At 49.7% G+C, this 16688-nt stretch overlaps 1 protein-coding gene across 2 annotated transcripts in view; it reads right to left on the reverse strand.

The window, feature by feature from the left end:
- The window catches only part of nup214 (nucleoporin 214), a 126655-nt gene extending 117628 nt beyond the window's left edge, over positions 1-9027 (reverse strand). For both annotated transcript variants that reach the window (XM_067969930.1, XM_067969929.1), the window contains exons 1-5: positions 8903-9027; positions 4955-5150; positions 2389-2540; positions 355-553; positions 77-147 (exon numbers count right to left, since the gene is read on the reverse strand). In XM_067969930.1, coding sequence (XP_067826031.1) covers positions 77-147; positions 355-553; positions 2389-2540; positions 4955-5150; positions 8903-8944 — 660 coding nt within the window. In that variant the 5' untranslated portion in view covers positions 8945-9027. The remainder of the gene's footprint in view (positions 1-76; positions 148-354; positions 554-2388; positions 2541-4954; positions 5151-8902) is intronic.
- Positions 9028-16688: the final 7661 nt, after the last annotated feature.

Consider the following 16688-nt stretch of genomic DNA (forward strand, 5'->3'; position numbering starts at 1 on the left):
GAGGCGGGGGGGGGGAATGGGCCGAGGCCACGGAAGGATCTGAACACAAGGATGCTAAAACGCACAGGGGACTTACCGGCGAGTACTGAACCACCGTGCCGTTCTGCCGGCCCGCGGCCAGCTGCTTCCCCTTCGGACTCCAGCACACTATGGATTGAGGGAGAAAAAAAACCACTTGAATCTTGGAGGGACGGATCACATTCCCTCCACCCTCACCCCTCCCCCGCTGCCCGCCCGCCCCCCCCTACCCTACGGGTAGCACTGATGCCATGAGTCGCGGTGTACAAATTACACAATCGTGCCAGGGCGAGGACTGCCTTTGAAGGGGGCGCGTGTAACAAAAGCGATACCTACATGAAGTGATGCCAGCTGCGCGCGGAAGGCTGGCGTGCTCCTTGATGACATCGGTGACCTCCAATATGGTGACGCTGCCGTCGGACTGGCACAGAGCCAAGATGGGAGCCAACACAGGATTCCATTTCAAATCCATCACCGTACAGTGCGTCTCCGACGGGGGCTTGTAGTACGCAAACGGTCGCTTCTGCTGTCTCAGCTGCAACAAATTGCATTTATACAGCACCTTTAACATGGTTAAAGAAAGACGTCCCAAGGCGCTTCACAGGAGCGATTATCAAACAGAATTTGACACCAAGCCACATAAGGGGATATTAGGACAGCTCGGTCAAAGAGGTAGGTTTTAAGAAGCATCTTCAAGGAGGGGAGAGAGAGAGAGGGAGGTTTAGGGAGGGAATTCCAGAGTTTAGGGCCCGGGCAGCTGAAGGCACGGCCGCCAATTGTGGAGCGATTAAAATCGGGGATGTGCAAGAGGCCAGAATTGGAGGAGCGCCGAGATCTCGGAGGGGTTGTCGGGCTGGAGGAGGTCACAGAGAGATAGGGAGGGGGTGAGGCCATGGAGGGATTTGAAAACAAGGATGATAATTTTAAATTATAACCAGTCATCAAATCAACGAGTTAGTGCAATTCAATGACCATTAACAGGCCCCGTTTAATAACCCACCCCTTCATTCTGTGTACACAAGGCCTGGATGTCGAATGTAAATGAAATCAGGAGAAATGCAAAGCGGGGATAAACCACAAGAAAAATTATATATTTAACCTCGTTAAAACCAGAGGCAGGAAGATATTGCATTTGTCAAACGGAGCCATTCAGCCCCTCAAGCCTGTTCCACCATTCAATTAGATCACGGCTGATCTTTATCTTGACTCCATCGACCCGTCCTGGTTCTGTAACCCTTAATACCTTTGCTGAACAAAAACCCAGCAATCTCAGTTTTGAAATTTTCCACTGACCTCTCTCCCCCCACCCCCCCCCACAGCATCCGGGGCTTTTTGGGGGAAAGAGAGTCGTTGGCTCAGTTGGTAGCACGCGCGCCCTTTGAGTGAGAAGGTCGCGGGTTCCAGCCCCGCTCGAGAACTTAACCGAGGCCGACGCTCCAGTGCAGTGACGAGGGAGCGCGGCACTGTCGGAGGTGGTTCAACATTGTGCCCGTGCCATTGGTCAAGGTGGATGCCGAAGGGCCCCTGAGACCGATTGAACAACAGTGGAAGTTCTCCAGCTGATCTGGCCAACACCGTTCTCTCAGCGACCCCCAGAATAAAATATAGATCAACTGGCCTCGCTGTGCATAACAGGAGGGCCATGTTCATCCACACAACAACAACAACAGGGACCGCACTTGAACGTACTTCATTCTACGGACGGGGCCCTGGGATATTTAACATGAACGCCACTGACAAGGCTGGCATTTATTGCCCATCCCTCGCTGCCCGCAGGTGGTGGTGGGCCGCCGCCTTCTCGAAGCGCTGCTAGCGGTTTGATCGAGTCGAGGGGCCGGCTCGGCCCATTTCAGAGGCAGTCAACAGTTAACCACATTTAGTGTGGGACTGGAGTCACATATAGGCCCAGACTGAGTAAGGACGGCAGGTTTCCTTCCCTAAAAGGGACATTATCGAACCAGTTGGGTTTTTACAACAATCTGACAGCTTCTTGGTCACGTTCGCTGAGACCAGCACTTTTTATTTTCAGATTTTTAAAAAAAAAAACGGAATTCAAATTCTCAAACTGGTGGGATTTGAACTCACGTTCTCTGGATTAATGAGCCCAAGCCTTCGGATTCAAAGATTCTGGGCTGTGGGGAAGGAGTGGGTGGGGGAACGAGATAGCTCTTTCAAAGAGCCGGCACAGGCACGAGGGGTCGAACGGCCTCAGTCTGTGCTGTATGATTCTATGCTGTTACTAGACCAGTAAACATAACCACTCCGCTCCCTTTTGCTGGGGAGGGGGGATGGACTCCACTTAGAGAGTTTATATACCGAGCGGGTGACAGTAGCACAGGTAGACTACACGTGGAGGGAATCAGCACTCACCTTGTTGAGAAACGCTCTGACATCAAAGAAGGCAATGACCAGCCCATACTCGGCCGACGCCATGCTGACGGACAGGGTGAGATCATCACAGCTGAGGGCAACGTGGTGCACTGGGAGCTTCATGAAAACCGACATGATGGACGCAACTTCGACTGGAACGAAATGAGAGCGCCAGGTTACGTGCAGACAAGACACCGACTGGGGGGCGCAGCATTCCCCCAACTGGGCCCAAACAGGGACAAGCTACCCCTCAACACACAGGGTCACACTGGAATACAGCACGGTCGTCATTTGTCAACAGAACTTGCAGTCTCTGAGGAAAGGGAATTCCGCCAACTCCACCCCCTTTTAAGGAAGGGGTAAATTGAGAGAAAGCCCGAGAACGGTCAGTCCAAAACCCAATCTACGTTTTCATACTGGTGACGATATCTGTTTCTGCTCTCGATGATTTACACCAAACACAATCCCGGGTTTACATTGACCCTCCCCGCCAGACAATTTCGCACATTATACGGGCTCTTCAACATAGGAACACGAGAAGGCCATTCAGCCCCTTGAGCCTGTTGCACCATTTTTAGATCATGGCTGATTGGCACCTCGACTCCATTTACCCACCTTGGTCCCAAATCCCCAACAAAAATCTGTCCATCTCAATCCTGAAAAGGTTCAACTGACCCAGTGTTTCACTCCTAAATGGGCTCGCTCTAATTTTATTTGGCAATTAGGGATGGGCAATAAATGCTGGCCTTGCCAGCGACGCCCACGTCCCACGATTCCCTCACTCGAGGAACTTGCTCTGTGTCGACCTGACTGAATCCTTTTATCATTTTAAACACCTCGATTAGATAACCCTCAACCCAAGGGACCACAGGCCATGTCTATGGAGCCTGTCCTCATAATTTAACCCTTTTAGCCCCGGTATCATTCTGGTGAATCTGCGCTGTGAACCTCTCCAAGACCAGTATGTCTTTCCTGTGGTTCAGTGCCCAGAACTGAACGCAGAACTCCAAATGGGGTCTGACCACAGCTCTATACAACTGAAGTATAACTCCCCCCTCCCTCCCACCGTTTTATTCCAGTCCCCTTGAGATAAAGGCCAACATCCCATTAGCATTTGTTTGCTTTCTGTACCTGTGCACCAGTTTTGAGTGATGTGTACATGGACACCGAAATCCTTTTGGTCCTCCAAAGCTTTTGAGTCTCTCATCATTCAGGAAATATTCCGATTTGTCTTTCTCAGATGCAAAGTGGGTGACCTCACACTTCCCCAGATTGAACTCCACCTGCCATAGTTTTGCCCACTCACTCAGTCTGTCCCTTTGTAACTTCCTGCTCCCTTCCACACAACTCACTGGGCCTCTTAATTTAAGTGTCATCTGCAACTAGATGTACAACTCTCTAAACCTTCATCCAAGTCACTAATAAATATATGGTGAAATGGTAAGGCCCCAATACAGATCCCCGGGGAACACCACTGGTCACATCCCCCTCTCGAGATTTGCTCCGTCTACCACTCTCCTGAAAACAGCTAACAGCCACTACTTGGAGACGTTCTTTAGGTGTGAGTCCACTCAGGGAATGGGTGTTCTCTCTTTCTTCTGCCCCCCCCCCATCAATTTTCATCAATTTACTCCCCCTCCCTCATTTCAGAAGGCAATCCTTGTCCGGGGAGAGGGGGTGGGGGGACACACCTCCTGAGAATACCGACATGCCCAGTGGGAACTCCTGTTCCTGACTTCTGAAAGATAAAGTCAGCTAGCCAAAGGGAAACATCATCATCACTGAAGGAAATATTGTTTAAAAAATTATTGGTTTTCAACAACAGGAAATAAAAGCAAGTCAAAGACACAGGAGCTGGATGACCTCAGGGATCTCTCCATCCCCCCCCCCACCCCCGAACAAAGGTCCCAGTATGAAAACCTGTGGGGTACGGTTCATGGCTCCTGCGAACTCTCCAGTAACTCGAAGTGACCCATTCTTCCCCTGTGAACTTGGACATGGTGCGTTACCAGTTTATCTGATTGTCTGGGACATTGAATTCAGGCCCAGCCTTGTCTATGACATCCACACACTTACAGCAGGAGTTGCTGGACAGCGTTTGGAAACAGGAGCCCTGGTCAACCATACCCAAGGCACCGGGACCAACTGTAGCTCCCGCAACGATCAACCAACCCGCCACGGAGCAGGGACCAAGCCCGAGGGCTATTCTGGTCTGTGGGGCTTGGCATCTTAATCAGCCGAGGTATTGGGGGGGGGCACACGAGTCAGCTATTCGACTGCATAAGCCATCACAACTGATGCCCGACCCAGTCTTTCACCAGGTATCCGCACATCTCAACAGTGCACACGCTGATGAGAAGCAGCGATCCTGGACTGTTTTTGCCCCCATTTTCACTAACTGCAGTTCCTCCACTGCCCTGTTCACCAGCCAACATGCTTCATATTGTCCAAGGACACAGGAATGGGTGGGTCTGAGAGAAGATTGGTTGAATGGCCAGAGGGAGAAGAGTCACACTCTTCACTAGTTATCACGTCATGCTGGGATTAAGATGCTAAATACACCCACCTATTTCATTGATACTCCCCTCTTCCATGTCAGCCATGACAATGTTCTGAGTATTGATAATCTTCAGGCCGTCCTGGCCTCCCATAAAGGTCAGCCCGTAAATATTGGAAGTGACCAGGAGACTGACCCTATCCTTCGGCATCTCAGCCAGGGAGTTGAAGATACGGATTTTCTTCATCTGTCGAAACTGGAAATTCTGCAGAAGGAAGTTACACACTGCCGGTTTTGAGTGAAGCTTTCGAAAATTGGACAGCACCAATATTAAAATGCAGTTCTGGAATAAAGCCACAGGAAACCACCAGCACAAAAAAAACACCCAAGAAGGAAAATGGATAAATACTTGAAGGGGGAAAATTTGCAGGGCTATGGGGAAAGAGCAGGGGAGTGGGGGTAATTGGATAGATCTTCCAAGGGCCGGGGGGGGGGGGGGGGGGGGGGAGGAAAAGGAGAGAGAACAAAGATCCCAGAGTTTAAACGTTTGAAGGTGTAATGTGCAATGGACAGATTATATGAACGCATATTTCTGATGAACCTTTATAAAACACTGGTTCGGCCACAGCTGGAGTATTGTCTCCAGTTCTGGGCACCGCACTTAAGGAAGGATGTGAAGGTCTTAGAGAGGGTGCAGAAAAGATTTATTAGAATGATTCCAGGGATGAGGGACTTCAGTTACGTGGATAGACTGGAGAAGCTCGGGTTGTTCTCCTTGGAGCAGAGAAGGATGAGAGGAGATTACCCGTCATTTCAAAATCATTAAGGGGCTAGACAGAGTGGACAGAGAGAAACTGTTCCCATTGCTGGAAGGGTCAAGAACCAAAGGACATGGATTTAAAGCGATTGGCAAAGGAACCAAAAGCTACATGGAGGAAAAACTTTACACAGCAAGTAACTGTGATCTGGAATGCACTCCTTGAGGGGGTGGTGGAGGCAGGTTCAATCGTGGCTTTCAAAAAGGAATTGGACAAGTACTTGAAGGGAAAAAATTTACAGAGCTACGGGGAAAGAGTGGGAGGAGCGGGACTAACTGGATAGGTCTTTCAAAGAGCCAGCACAGGTGCGATGGGCCAAATGGCCTCCTTCTGTGCTGGATTGATGCTATTCGATGAAGAAATGAACTCATCAGATGGGTAATGTACCAGTAACAATGGAAAATCTCTCAATCAACCCCCTCTAGTCATTTCATTCCCATCATTGTTGCATGAATGGACAATACCATCAACATGCCGGCCGGGGGGGGGCAATATAAAGCAGAAAGAGCAGCCAGAATCAGGTCCGTTCACCAGGAGAAGCATCACACTTCTAAATGAGACCGTCAGGCTAACACGCAGAATCAGCTGGAGGGAAACCTAATGCAACTGGTAATCTCGCAGGACACGGGGAGGCCTGGTCGGAAGGATCGATCATGCATCGTCTTGACACGGGTCTTCAGACCACTCAAAACACAGACCCACATTCTCAACAACTTGGCAATGTGTAACACCACCACGCCCATGGGTTACACAGAATCGACAGCACAGAAACAGGCCATTCGGCCCAACTGGTCTGTGCCAGTGTTTATGTTCCACTCGAGCCTCCTCTCACCCACTTTCTCTGTGACCTCCTTCAGTCCTACAACCCTCCGAGATCTCTGCGCTCCTCTAATTCTTGCCTCTTGCACACCCCTGATTTTAATCGCCCCACCATTGGCGGCCGATCAGCTGCCGAGGCCCCGAGCTCTGGAATTCCCTCCCCTCCCCTTCTACCACATCCAAGAAGCTCCTTGAAAGCGACCTGTTGGACCAAGCTTTTGGTCACCTGTCCTAATATCTCCTTGTGACAAATTTCATCTGATAATTGCTCCTGTGAAGCGCCTTGGGACGTTTTACTTTGTTACAGATGTTACATAAATGCAAGTTGTTGTTGAACATTACAGGGCCAGAACCTGCAATTGCTCAAACATGGGTCATAAGCCACTGACGCTGCATCTTTCTGAGTCACTCAAACTGCCGCGTTACCCAGGCACTCGGCTCACCCTAACCTGGAGAGGTGGCAGCAGAAAGGACCTGAACTCAGAAGTTATTTTTTCCACCAGGCCCAGTGACGCAGGAACCCACCGAGCAACCGGCTCAGCAAACTGCGCTCGGCCCCTTCAACCTGCTCACCCTCTCCCATATTTGGAAGAGGCCCAAGAAGAGAAGCCGGATATTGAATGAAGTGGTTCAGTGGGCAGCACATCTCACCTCTGAGTCAGAAGGTCGTGGGTTCAAGTCCCATTCCAGAGACTTGAGCACAAAAACTAGGCCAACACTCCCAGTGCAGTTCTGAGGGAGTTATACTGATGCCCTGCCTGCCCTCTCAGGTGGATGTAAAAGAGCCCACTAAACTATTTGAAGAGCAAGGGAATTCTCCCCGGTGTCCTGGCCGATATTTATCCCTCAACCAACATCACTAAAATAAAAATCACTGGTCATTATCACATTGCTGTTTGTGGGATCTTGCTGTGCACAAATTGGCTGCCGCATTTCCTACATTACAACAGTGACTACACTTCAAAAATACTTCACTGACTGTAAAGCGCTTTGGCACATCCTGAGGTTGTGAAAGGTGCTATAGAAATGCAAGTTCTTTCTCTACCGTACCAGACAGCCCACTGCTTCCCTGCATCTACGAGGGTCTATTAAAATAGAAATATTTTACAGATTCAGGGCTGATCTCGGCTCTCCAAATAGAACAAATGTTGTGTCTGTTGAACACTTGAACTTAGTAATGATGCAAGTGTACAAACATTAAAAAATGTGGACAACTTCAGGAGTGAGAGAAAGTTGGACAGTCTGTAAAAGGCACCAGTTGATTTGAACTGAAACATGAGCTTTAGTCAATGCAGAACATTTAACACAAATTATAAAATCTATACTCAAATCACCCAATAACTATTTACTATTGCTAACTAACTCAGTTTCTTGGATCTACAGGAATTGTGGACACAAAACCTTGAAAGCCAGTGTACCGATTTCAAAATCAGTGTTTACATTATCTCGCTCCAACCTGCACCACCTCCTGCAACCAGGACTCCCAGCTCACATCCTCCACTCTTCCAGCCTTGATGGGCTCTCCCCCCCACCCGATCATAGGCAAAACACTCAGCTCAAGACCACCTTCTCCCTTCACACTTTCACTCACCTCTAACTCTTCCCCCAACCCCTGCTCAGTGTTCCACCTCCCATCGCCCCAACCCATATTCATCCCCTTCCCCCCTCGTCCACTCACCCACTCCCTTGTCCTAACCTCCTCTCTTCCCCCTCCTCTGCTCACTCCCTTTTTACTTCCCCTCCCTCCTCTCTCTCTCCCCTTCCTTCCCTCTCCCTCCCCCTCCCTCCATCTCTCTCCCTCCCCCTCCCTCCATCTCTCTCCCTCCCCCTCCCTCCATCTCTCTCCCTCCCCCTCCCTCCATCTCTCTCCCTCCCCCTCCCTCCATCTCTCTCCCTCCCCCTCCCTCCATCTCTCTCCCTCCCCCTCCCTCCATCTCTCTCCCTCCCCCTCCCTCCATCTCTCTCCCTCCCCCTCCATCTCTCCCCCTCCATCTCTCCCCCTCCATCTCTCTCCCTCCATCTCTCTCCCTCTCCCTCCATCTCTCTCTCCCTCTCCCTATCTCTCTCTCTCTCTCTCCCTCCATCTCTCCCTCCCTCCATCCATCTCTCCATCTCTCCCTCTCTCCATCTCTCTCCCTCCATCTCTCTCCCTCCCTCCATCTCCATCTCTCTCTCCCTCCCTCCATCTCCATCTCTCTCTCCCTCTCCCTATCTCCCTCCCTCCATCTCCATCTCTCTCTCCCTCTCCCTATCTCTCTCCCTCCATCTCTCCATCTCTCCCTCTCTCTCCATCTCTCTCCCTCCCTCCATCTCTATCTCTCTCTCCATCTCATCCCAGCCGGTTACTTTCACCAAACGGCCGCTGATGGCCGAGACTGACCTTCATGTCCCGCTCGGGGAACCCGTCCAGATCGTCCCCCATTCCGCCCGCTGGAATCTCCCACCAGCTCAAGAAAACACAGGCCGGGCCCGCCGCACGCCCCGCTCCAGTAGGCCCAGCGTCGCCTCACATCACATCCGGCGCAGCCTTTCGACGTCACAAACGGCCCCGAAGTCACGTGCGAACGAGCGGCTGATGGACAGCGGGAGGGGCGGGGCCTCGGCCCACATCTGGAATGCCAGCTGTTTGAGCACTGATGGGGGGCAAAACATGTCTTGGGACCAGGGCTGGAGAACCCAGGCAAAACGACAGGGGCTGCGGCCCATTCTGCACCGTGGAGCCAGAGGACGCGGCCTGCACTTCACTCTTACCCACTGGAGGAGAATGTGCATTTATATAGCGCCTGTCACAACCTCAGGACATCCCAAAGCCCTTTCCAGCCAATGAAGTACTTTTTTGAAGTGTAGCCACTGTTGTAACGTAGGAAACGAGGCAGTTAACTTGCGCACAGCAAGATCCCACAAACAGCGTGGTGATGATGACCAGATAATCTGCATTTTTTTTTAAGTCATGTTGGTTGAGAGATAAATATTGGCCCCAGGGAGAACTGGGAGCCACGGGATAATTTACGCCCACCCGAGAGGGCAGCCGGAGACTCGCTTTAATGTCTCGTCTGGAAGACGGCACCCCCGACAGTGCAGCACCCCGTCAGTACTGGCACTGGGGTGTCGGACTGGATTTTGTGCTCAAGCCTCTGGAGTGTGGGGCTTGGACCCAAAGCTCAGAGGCGAGATTGCGACCCACTGACATGGCAGCAGATACCTGCAAATTATTCTGATGAGAACAATCAGCTCAACAAAGGCCCACCTCCACCCATGCATCATCTCCCCTGTGCTCACTGACCTACATTGGCTCACTGTCCACCAACGCCTCACTGTTAAAATTATCAGTCTTGTTTTCAAATCGCTCCATGGCCTCACCCCTCCCTCTCTCTGTAACCTCCTCCAGCCCTCCAACCCTCCGAGATCTCTGCACTCCTCCAGTTCTGGCTTCTTGCACATCCCCGATTTCCATCACTCCACCATTGTCGGCCGTGCCTTCAGCTGCCTAGGCCCTAAGCGCTGGAATTCCCTCCCTAAACCTCTCCGCCTCTCTAGTCCTTTAAGACGCTCCTTAAAACCTCGGTGAACCAGCTGGGTTTTTATGACAATCCAGCAGCGTTTCATGGTCATTTTGTTTGGCGTCAGCCACAAATTACCAGATTATTGAAATCGGTCCCACAGTTGGCTCTCTAAGATATGAACTCACGACCTCTGCGTTGCTAATCCTGCACCATAGCAACAAGGTTACCACACCTGTCTTGTTAGTTTGTAATTAAAAACAGAAAATGCTGGAAAACACTCAGCAGGTCAGGCAGCAACTGTAGAGAGAGAGACAGAGTTAACATTTCAGGTCGATGACCTTTCATCCAAACTAAGATCATCGACCTGAAACGTTAACCCTGTTTCTCTCTCCACAGATGCTACCTGACCTGCTGAGTGTTTCCAACAGTTTCTGTTTTAATTTCAGATTTCCAGCATCCGCAGTATTTTGCTTTTGTTCCCCCTCAGTTTGCGCTATTTAGAAGGTGAAGGGGTGATTTGGTTGAGGTTTTTAGGATTTTGATAGGAATTGATGGGGTCGATAGAGAGAAACATTTTCCGCTGGTGGGGGGAGTCCAGGACAAGGGGACAGAACCTTAAAATCAGAGCCAGGCCGTTCAGGAGAGAAGTCAGGAAACACTTCTTCACACAAAGGGTGGTAGAATTGTGGAACTCTCTCACAAAAAGTAGCAAATGCTAGCTCAATTAATAATTTTAAATCTGAGATCGATAGATTTTTGCTCGCCAAGGGTATTAAGGGATATGGAGCCAAGCCGGGTAAATGGAGTTAGATACAGGTCAGCCATGATCTCAATGAATGGTGGAACAGGCTCGAGGGGCTGAATGGCCTACTCCTGTTCCCAAGTTCCTAATAAAGGCAAACCGTGGTTCAGTGGGTAGAGGTGTCCCTTCTAAGTCAGGAAGGTCGTGGGTTTAATTCCCAATCCAGAGACTTGAGCATAAAATCTAGGCTAACACTCCCAGTGCAGTACTGAGGGAGTGCTGCACTGTCGGAGGTGCCATCTTTCGGTTGAGACATTAAACTGAGGCCCCATCCGCCCTCAGGTGGATGTAAATGATCCCACAGCCACTATTTCGAAGAAGAGCAGGGGAATTCTCCCCATTGTCCTGGAGCCAATATTTATCCCTTAACCAACTTTGTGTCTGTTATTTTGCTTTCCTGGGAGAAGGGGGTCATTTAAATAGGCTGCGTATAGTGACACCACTATTCCTGACCAGAATGGGAACAACACCACCTGCACGTTCCCCTCCGAGTCACACACCATCCCGACTTGGAAATATATCGCCGTTCCTTCATCGTCGCTGGGTCAAAATCCTGGAACTCTCTTCCTAACAGCACTGTGGGAGAACCTTCACCACACGGACTGTAGCGGTTCAAGAAGGCAGCTCACCACCACCTTCTCAAGGGGCAATTAGGGATGGGCAATAAATGCCAGCCTCGCCAATGACGCCAACATCCCATGAACAAATAAAAATAAATGGGGGAATTACCCAATCCTCTCTGTCAATCACACCTGGAGACCGCACTGCTGTAAGTGACTGGGATTGATTGTATGCACCATAATTTGTATTGTGTAACTATTCTCCACTCACTGCATTTTGCTGGAGAAATCACCCTGTTGTACGCAGTGGATTTTGTTTGCTGTAGTTTCGATCGTGAATTCAGAGATTCTGCTGTAGTTTCGATCGTGAATTCAGAGACTCTGCTGTAGTTTCGATCGTGAATTCAGAGATTCTGCTGTAGTTTCGATCGTGAATTCAGAGATTCTGCTGTAGTTTCGATCGTGAATTCAGAGATTCTGCTGTAGTTTCGATCGTGAATTCAGAGATTCTGCTGTAGTTTCGATCGTGAATTCAGAGACTCTGCTGTAGTTTCGATCGTGAATTCAGAGATTCTGCTGTAGTTTCGATCGTGAATTCAGAGACTCTGCTGTAGTTTCGATCGTGAATTCAGAGATTCTGCTGTAGTTTCGATCGTGAATTCAGAGACTCTGCTGTAGTTTCGATCGTGAATTCAGAGACTCTGCTGTAGTTTCGATCGTGAATTCAGAGACTCTGCTGTAGTTTCGATCGTGAATTCAGAGACTCTGCTGTAGTTTCGATCGTGAATTCAGAGATTCTGCTGTAGTTTCGATCGTGAATTCAGAGACTCTGCTGTAGTTTCGATCGTGAATTCAGAGACTCTGCTGTAGTTTCGATCGTGAATTCAGAGACTCTGCTGTAGTTTCGATCGTGAATTCAGAGATTCTGCTGTAGTTTCGATCGTGAATTCAGAGATTCTGCTGTAGTTTCGATCGTGAATTCAGAGATTCTGCTGTAGTTTCGATCGTGAATTCAGAGATTCTGCTGTAGTTTCGATCGTGAATTCAGAGACTCTGCTGTAGTTTCGATCGTGAATTCAGAGATTCTGCTGTAGTTTCGATCGTGAATTCAGAGACTCTGCTGTAGTTTCGATCGTGAATTCAGAGATTCTGCTGTAGTTTCGATCGTGAATTCAGAGACTCTGCTGTAGTTTCGATCGTGAATTCAGAGACTCTGCTGTAGTTTCGATCGTGAATTCAGAGACTCTGCTGTAGTTTCGATCTTGAATTCAGAGACTCTGCTGTAGTTTCGATCGTGAATTCAGAGATTCTGCTGTAGTTTCGATCGTGAATTCAGAGACTCTGCTGTAGTTTCGATCGTGAATTCAGAGATTCTGCTGTAGTTTCGATCGTGAATTCAGAGACTCTGCTGTAGTTTCGATCTTGAATTCAGAGACTCTGCTGTAGTTTCGATCATGAATTCAGAGACTCTGCTGTAGTTTCGATCGTGAATTCAGAGACTCTGCTGTAGTTTCGATCGTGAAGTCAGAGACTCTGTTTGCTGTAGTTTCGATCGTGAATTCAGAGACTCTGCTGTAGTTTCGATTGTGAATTCAGAGACTCTGCTGTAGTTTCGATTGTGAATTCAGAGATTCTGCTGTAGTTTCGATCATGAATTCAGAGACTCTGCTGTAGTTTCGATCGTGAATTCAGAGACTCTGCTGTAGTTTCGATCGTGAAGTCAGAGACTCTGTTTGCTGTAGTTTCGGACATGAGTTCAGTTGGAAACTCCCGTCAATTAAAACCACATGTCCTGCCCCTCCTCGAACTCATTGGCTGACACAGTGGTGTCAATATTCACTCAATATCTGAATATAGGACTGGGCCCCCACACCAATAATGGCACTATAGGGGCACCCACCCTGCGCACTAGTGAGATTACAGGGGGGGGGGGGGCGGGGTTCTTGATCTGTCTCAAGTTTTAATATCGGGAGATTCCCCTCCAATGCTGCTCCCTCGCCCGTCTGCACGTGTCCGATATCTCACGGATCGAATGCTGACCCAATACCGTATGGTGCGTGAGCCTGCGGTTGGCCTCTGCCGCTGCTCCACGCGGGCGTTTGTACCGCTGGCTGTACCGTGAGCAGAGCTGGCATCCTGCCAGTACTGCCCCCAAAAGTGATGCCACGACAGGTTCAGACGCCTCTGCCACATGTTTCCCCACCTTGTCTGCCAGGCAGACAGGGTGGGGGTGGGGGGAAAACATGTGGCAGAGGCGTCTGAACGGTCTCTGTCGGAACTCAAGGTCCCAGCCAGAAAGGGTTGGATTTCCACCCCCTCCCCAAAACCATGGAATTTACAGCCTTTTCCCTGATGCGTAATATCGGAAGTAAGCAAACATTAAACCTGGCGCGGGAGATCAAACAGAACGGTCATTGTAGAAGTTGAGTTACGTATCCTAGTCCACCACAACAGCTGCTGTTACAGTTAATAAATCAAACCCACATGTCCCTTCTCTGCTCGGAAATGTGATAAAGACACAAGGAGCCAATATCTTTTCAGCCGGGTGCCTGAAACGCACAGAAACCCATCAGGGGTTGACTGAGTTCCGAACGTCCATCGCCAGATGTATTGTTTTGGAGCTACCGCAGCCCCAAGGAGACGCTGCTCACCCCGCTCAAAGAGGATAAGTTTCAAAATTATGAGGGGTTTTGATGGAGTAAATAAGGAGATAATTGTCTCCACTGGCGGGAGGGTCGGTAACCAGAGGACGCAGATTTAAGATAATTGGCAAACGGGGGAGATGAGGAGAATTTGTTTTTACGCAGCGAGTTGTTCTGATCTGGAATGCGCTGCCTGAAAGGGCGGTGGAAGCAGATTCAATAATAACTTTCAAAGGGGAATTGGATAAATACTTGAAAAGGAAAAATTTGCAGGGCTCTGGGGAAAGAGCAGGAAGCGTGGGGCTAATTGGACAGCTCTTTCAAAGAGCCGGCACAGGCAAGATGGGCCAAATGGCCTCCTTCTGTGCTGTATGGTTCTATGAATCTATCACTAGGTGTAGGGTTGAGACGTCGCTAGACAGACTGCAGGAAGTCCCAACAGGAACAATGATGAGCAGCACAACTCGCCCTAAAATGTGTGAGTGTGTTCCCTTGTAGGTGAGAGAAAGACTTGCATTTATATAGCGCCTTTCACCACCTCAGGACGTCCCAAAGCACTTTACAGCCAATTAAGTACTTTTTGAAGTGTAGTCACTGTTGTGATGTAGAGAAACACGGCAGCCAATTTGCACACAGCAAGATCCCACAAACAGCAATGTGATAATGATCAGATAATCTGTTCCAGTGATGTTGGTTGAGGGATAAATATTTGGCCAGGACACCAGGGAGAACTCCCCCGCTCTTCTTTGAAACAGTGGCCATGGAATCTTTGATGTCCACCCGAGAGTGTGGACAGGGCCTCAGTTTGACGTCTCATCCAAAAGACGGCGCCTCCAACAGTGCAGCACTCCCTCGGTACTGCGCTGGGAGTGTCGGCCTGGCTGTTGTGCTCAAGTCCCTGGAGTGGGACTCGAACCCACGACCTTCTGACTCAAGAGATGAAAGAGCTACTCACTAAACCACGGCTAACACCGTCAGTCTACGCACAGACTTCTGCTCCTGGTCGGAAAATTGGCGGTCAACAGGTCAGCCGACGAATTCAACGGAACGGGAAAATCGGGTGAGGTGGATAATGGGCGGCCAACCCACTGCCAGTTCTCCGTCCAGCAGCGAGAGGTAAAATCCAGGCTGACGTCTCACGCGATCGGCCCCCCGCCACCAATTCCTGCGCTCTCTCACCGACCAAAATTTAGGATTGGAACCTCCCTGCAACGAATTCTTATTTCCTGGTCGGCAGCGCTGATGCCGGACGGGTATTCCCGTGGGTGTCACTGCAGCCACTGGCACAAGTCAGCTCCAATTGGTATAACTGGACTATTTATTCCATAATCAAAACACTGCAACACATGGGAGGGCAGGTAGGTCTCATCCAAAAAAAAAACATCGGGACAAACATCACAGCTCCCTTTGTTCACGCAGAGGGAGTCACCGCCAGAATAAATATTGCTAACAATATTCGACACTCATTGTTACGGGAAAAGATGAATTTTGGGGAGGAGTCTCTCCAAGTAACCTCAGCAAAAAAAAATGAATCATCAGTCACGTTGTAAGCGCTCTGGAAAATGTACAGTCATCAATTCTGCAGGGTGTCCTGAGTCAAAGCAGCTTCTGCATCTTTATTCACCAAGCAGATGTGTAGTTTGGGGGTAATGTTACTTTTCCAGGAGGAGCAGGAGTGTTCTCCAAGCCCCACAAAGAAGCCTCGGCCCTCCCTTGCCCCGGGCTTTCCCCCCCTCCCTCCGATCACCTTTGCCCCTCCCCCACCCCCGCTCCCCGCCCCCCTACTCCCCGCCATGTCTTGCAATTTACCTGAAACCCAAAGATCCATCCCGTGGGATCCCGTGGAAAAGAATAACAAGGAACATGGGAATTGCCGGACGAGAAAAGACCAAGATCCATCTGGTCCGTCTTCTGCCATCCTGATAGTCGCCTGATCCAACGATAATGGAGTTATTGACTAATCAGAGCGATCAATCTCCATCAATTAGTCTACGACGGACCCAGACACGAGGCAAGGAAAACCCCCAGTGGTGGAGAGATTTGGGAACCATCGGTCCAAACTCACCTGTTCCTCCCAAACGTCTACACTCACCACATCATCTCAAATTACTCACATAATGTTATTTTCTGAAAGAAATCTATCTAATTTACATTTAAATGAATCAATACTAACTGCTCCCACCATCTCCCTCGGGAGCCTGTTCCACAGACTGACCACTCGCTCGCTGAAATATTGTTTCCGCAGTTTACTTTTGAATTTATCCCTTCAGGCGCAGGCCGTGTCCTCTGGTTCTGTTGTTCTGGACACGGTGAAACAGCTCGTCATGGTCGAAAAAATTGTTTTTACAAACGGTCTCTAATACCCTTTAGGTTGGGAGGTGACACGGTACGATCTTACTCTGCCAACACGGAACTAAGCTCCTCCGCTGTCCAGTTTCGATGGATTGGTTTATACCTGCTGCAGCTTCACAGCCGGCGTCAACAGGGCACGGTGTGATATGAAAGCTGATTTCAGCATTGATGACGGACAGACAGACGGACAGACACACAGACAAACGCTGCATCGATCAATCCCTCGGGCCAGACAGGAAAAGCACCGCCGCCAACCGTTTGAAATATGCACCCCTGACCAGATTGGGAATGGAACCTCCGTTTACAA

The sequence above is a fragment of the Heptranchias perlo genome, chromosome 31 (genome assembly GCF_035084215.1).
Source record: "Heptranchias perlo isolate sHepPer1 chromosome 31, sHepPer1.hap1, whole genome shotgun sequence".
NCBI lineage: Eukaryota > Metazoa > Chordata > Chondrichthyes > Hexanchiformes > Hexanchidae > Heptranchias > Heptranchias perlo.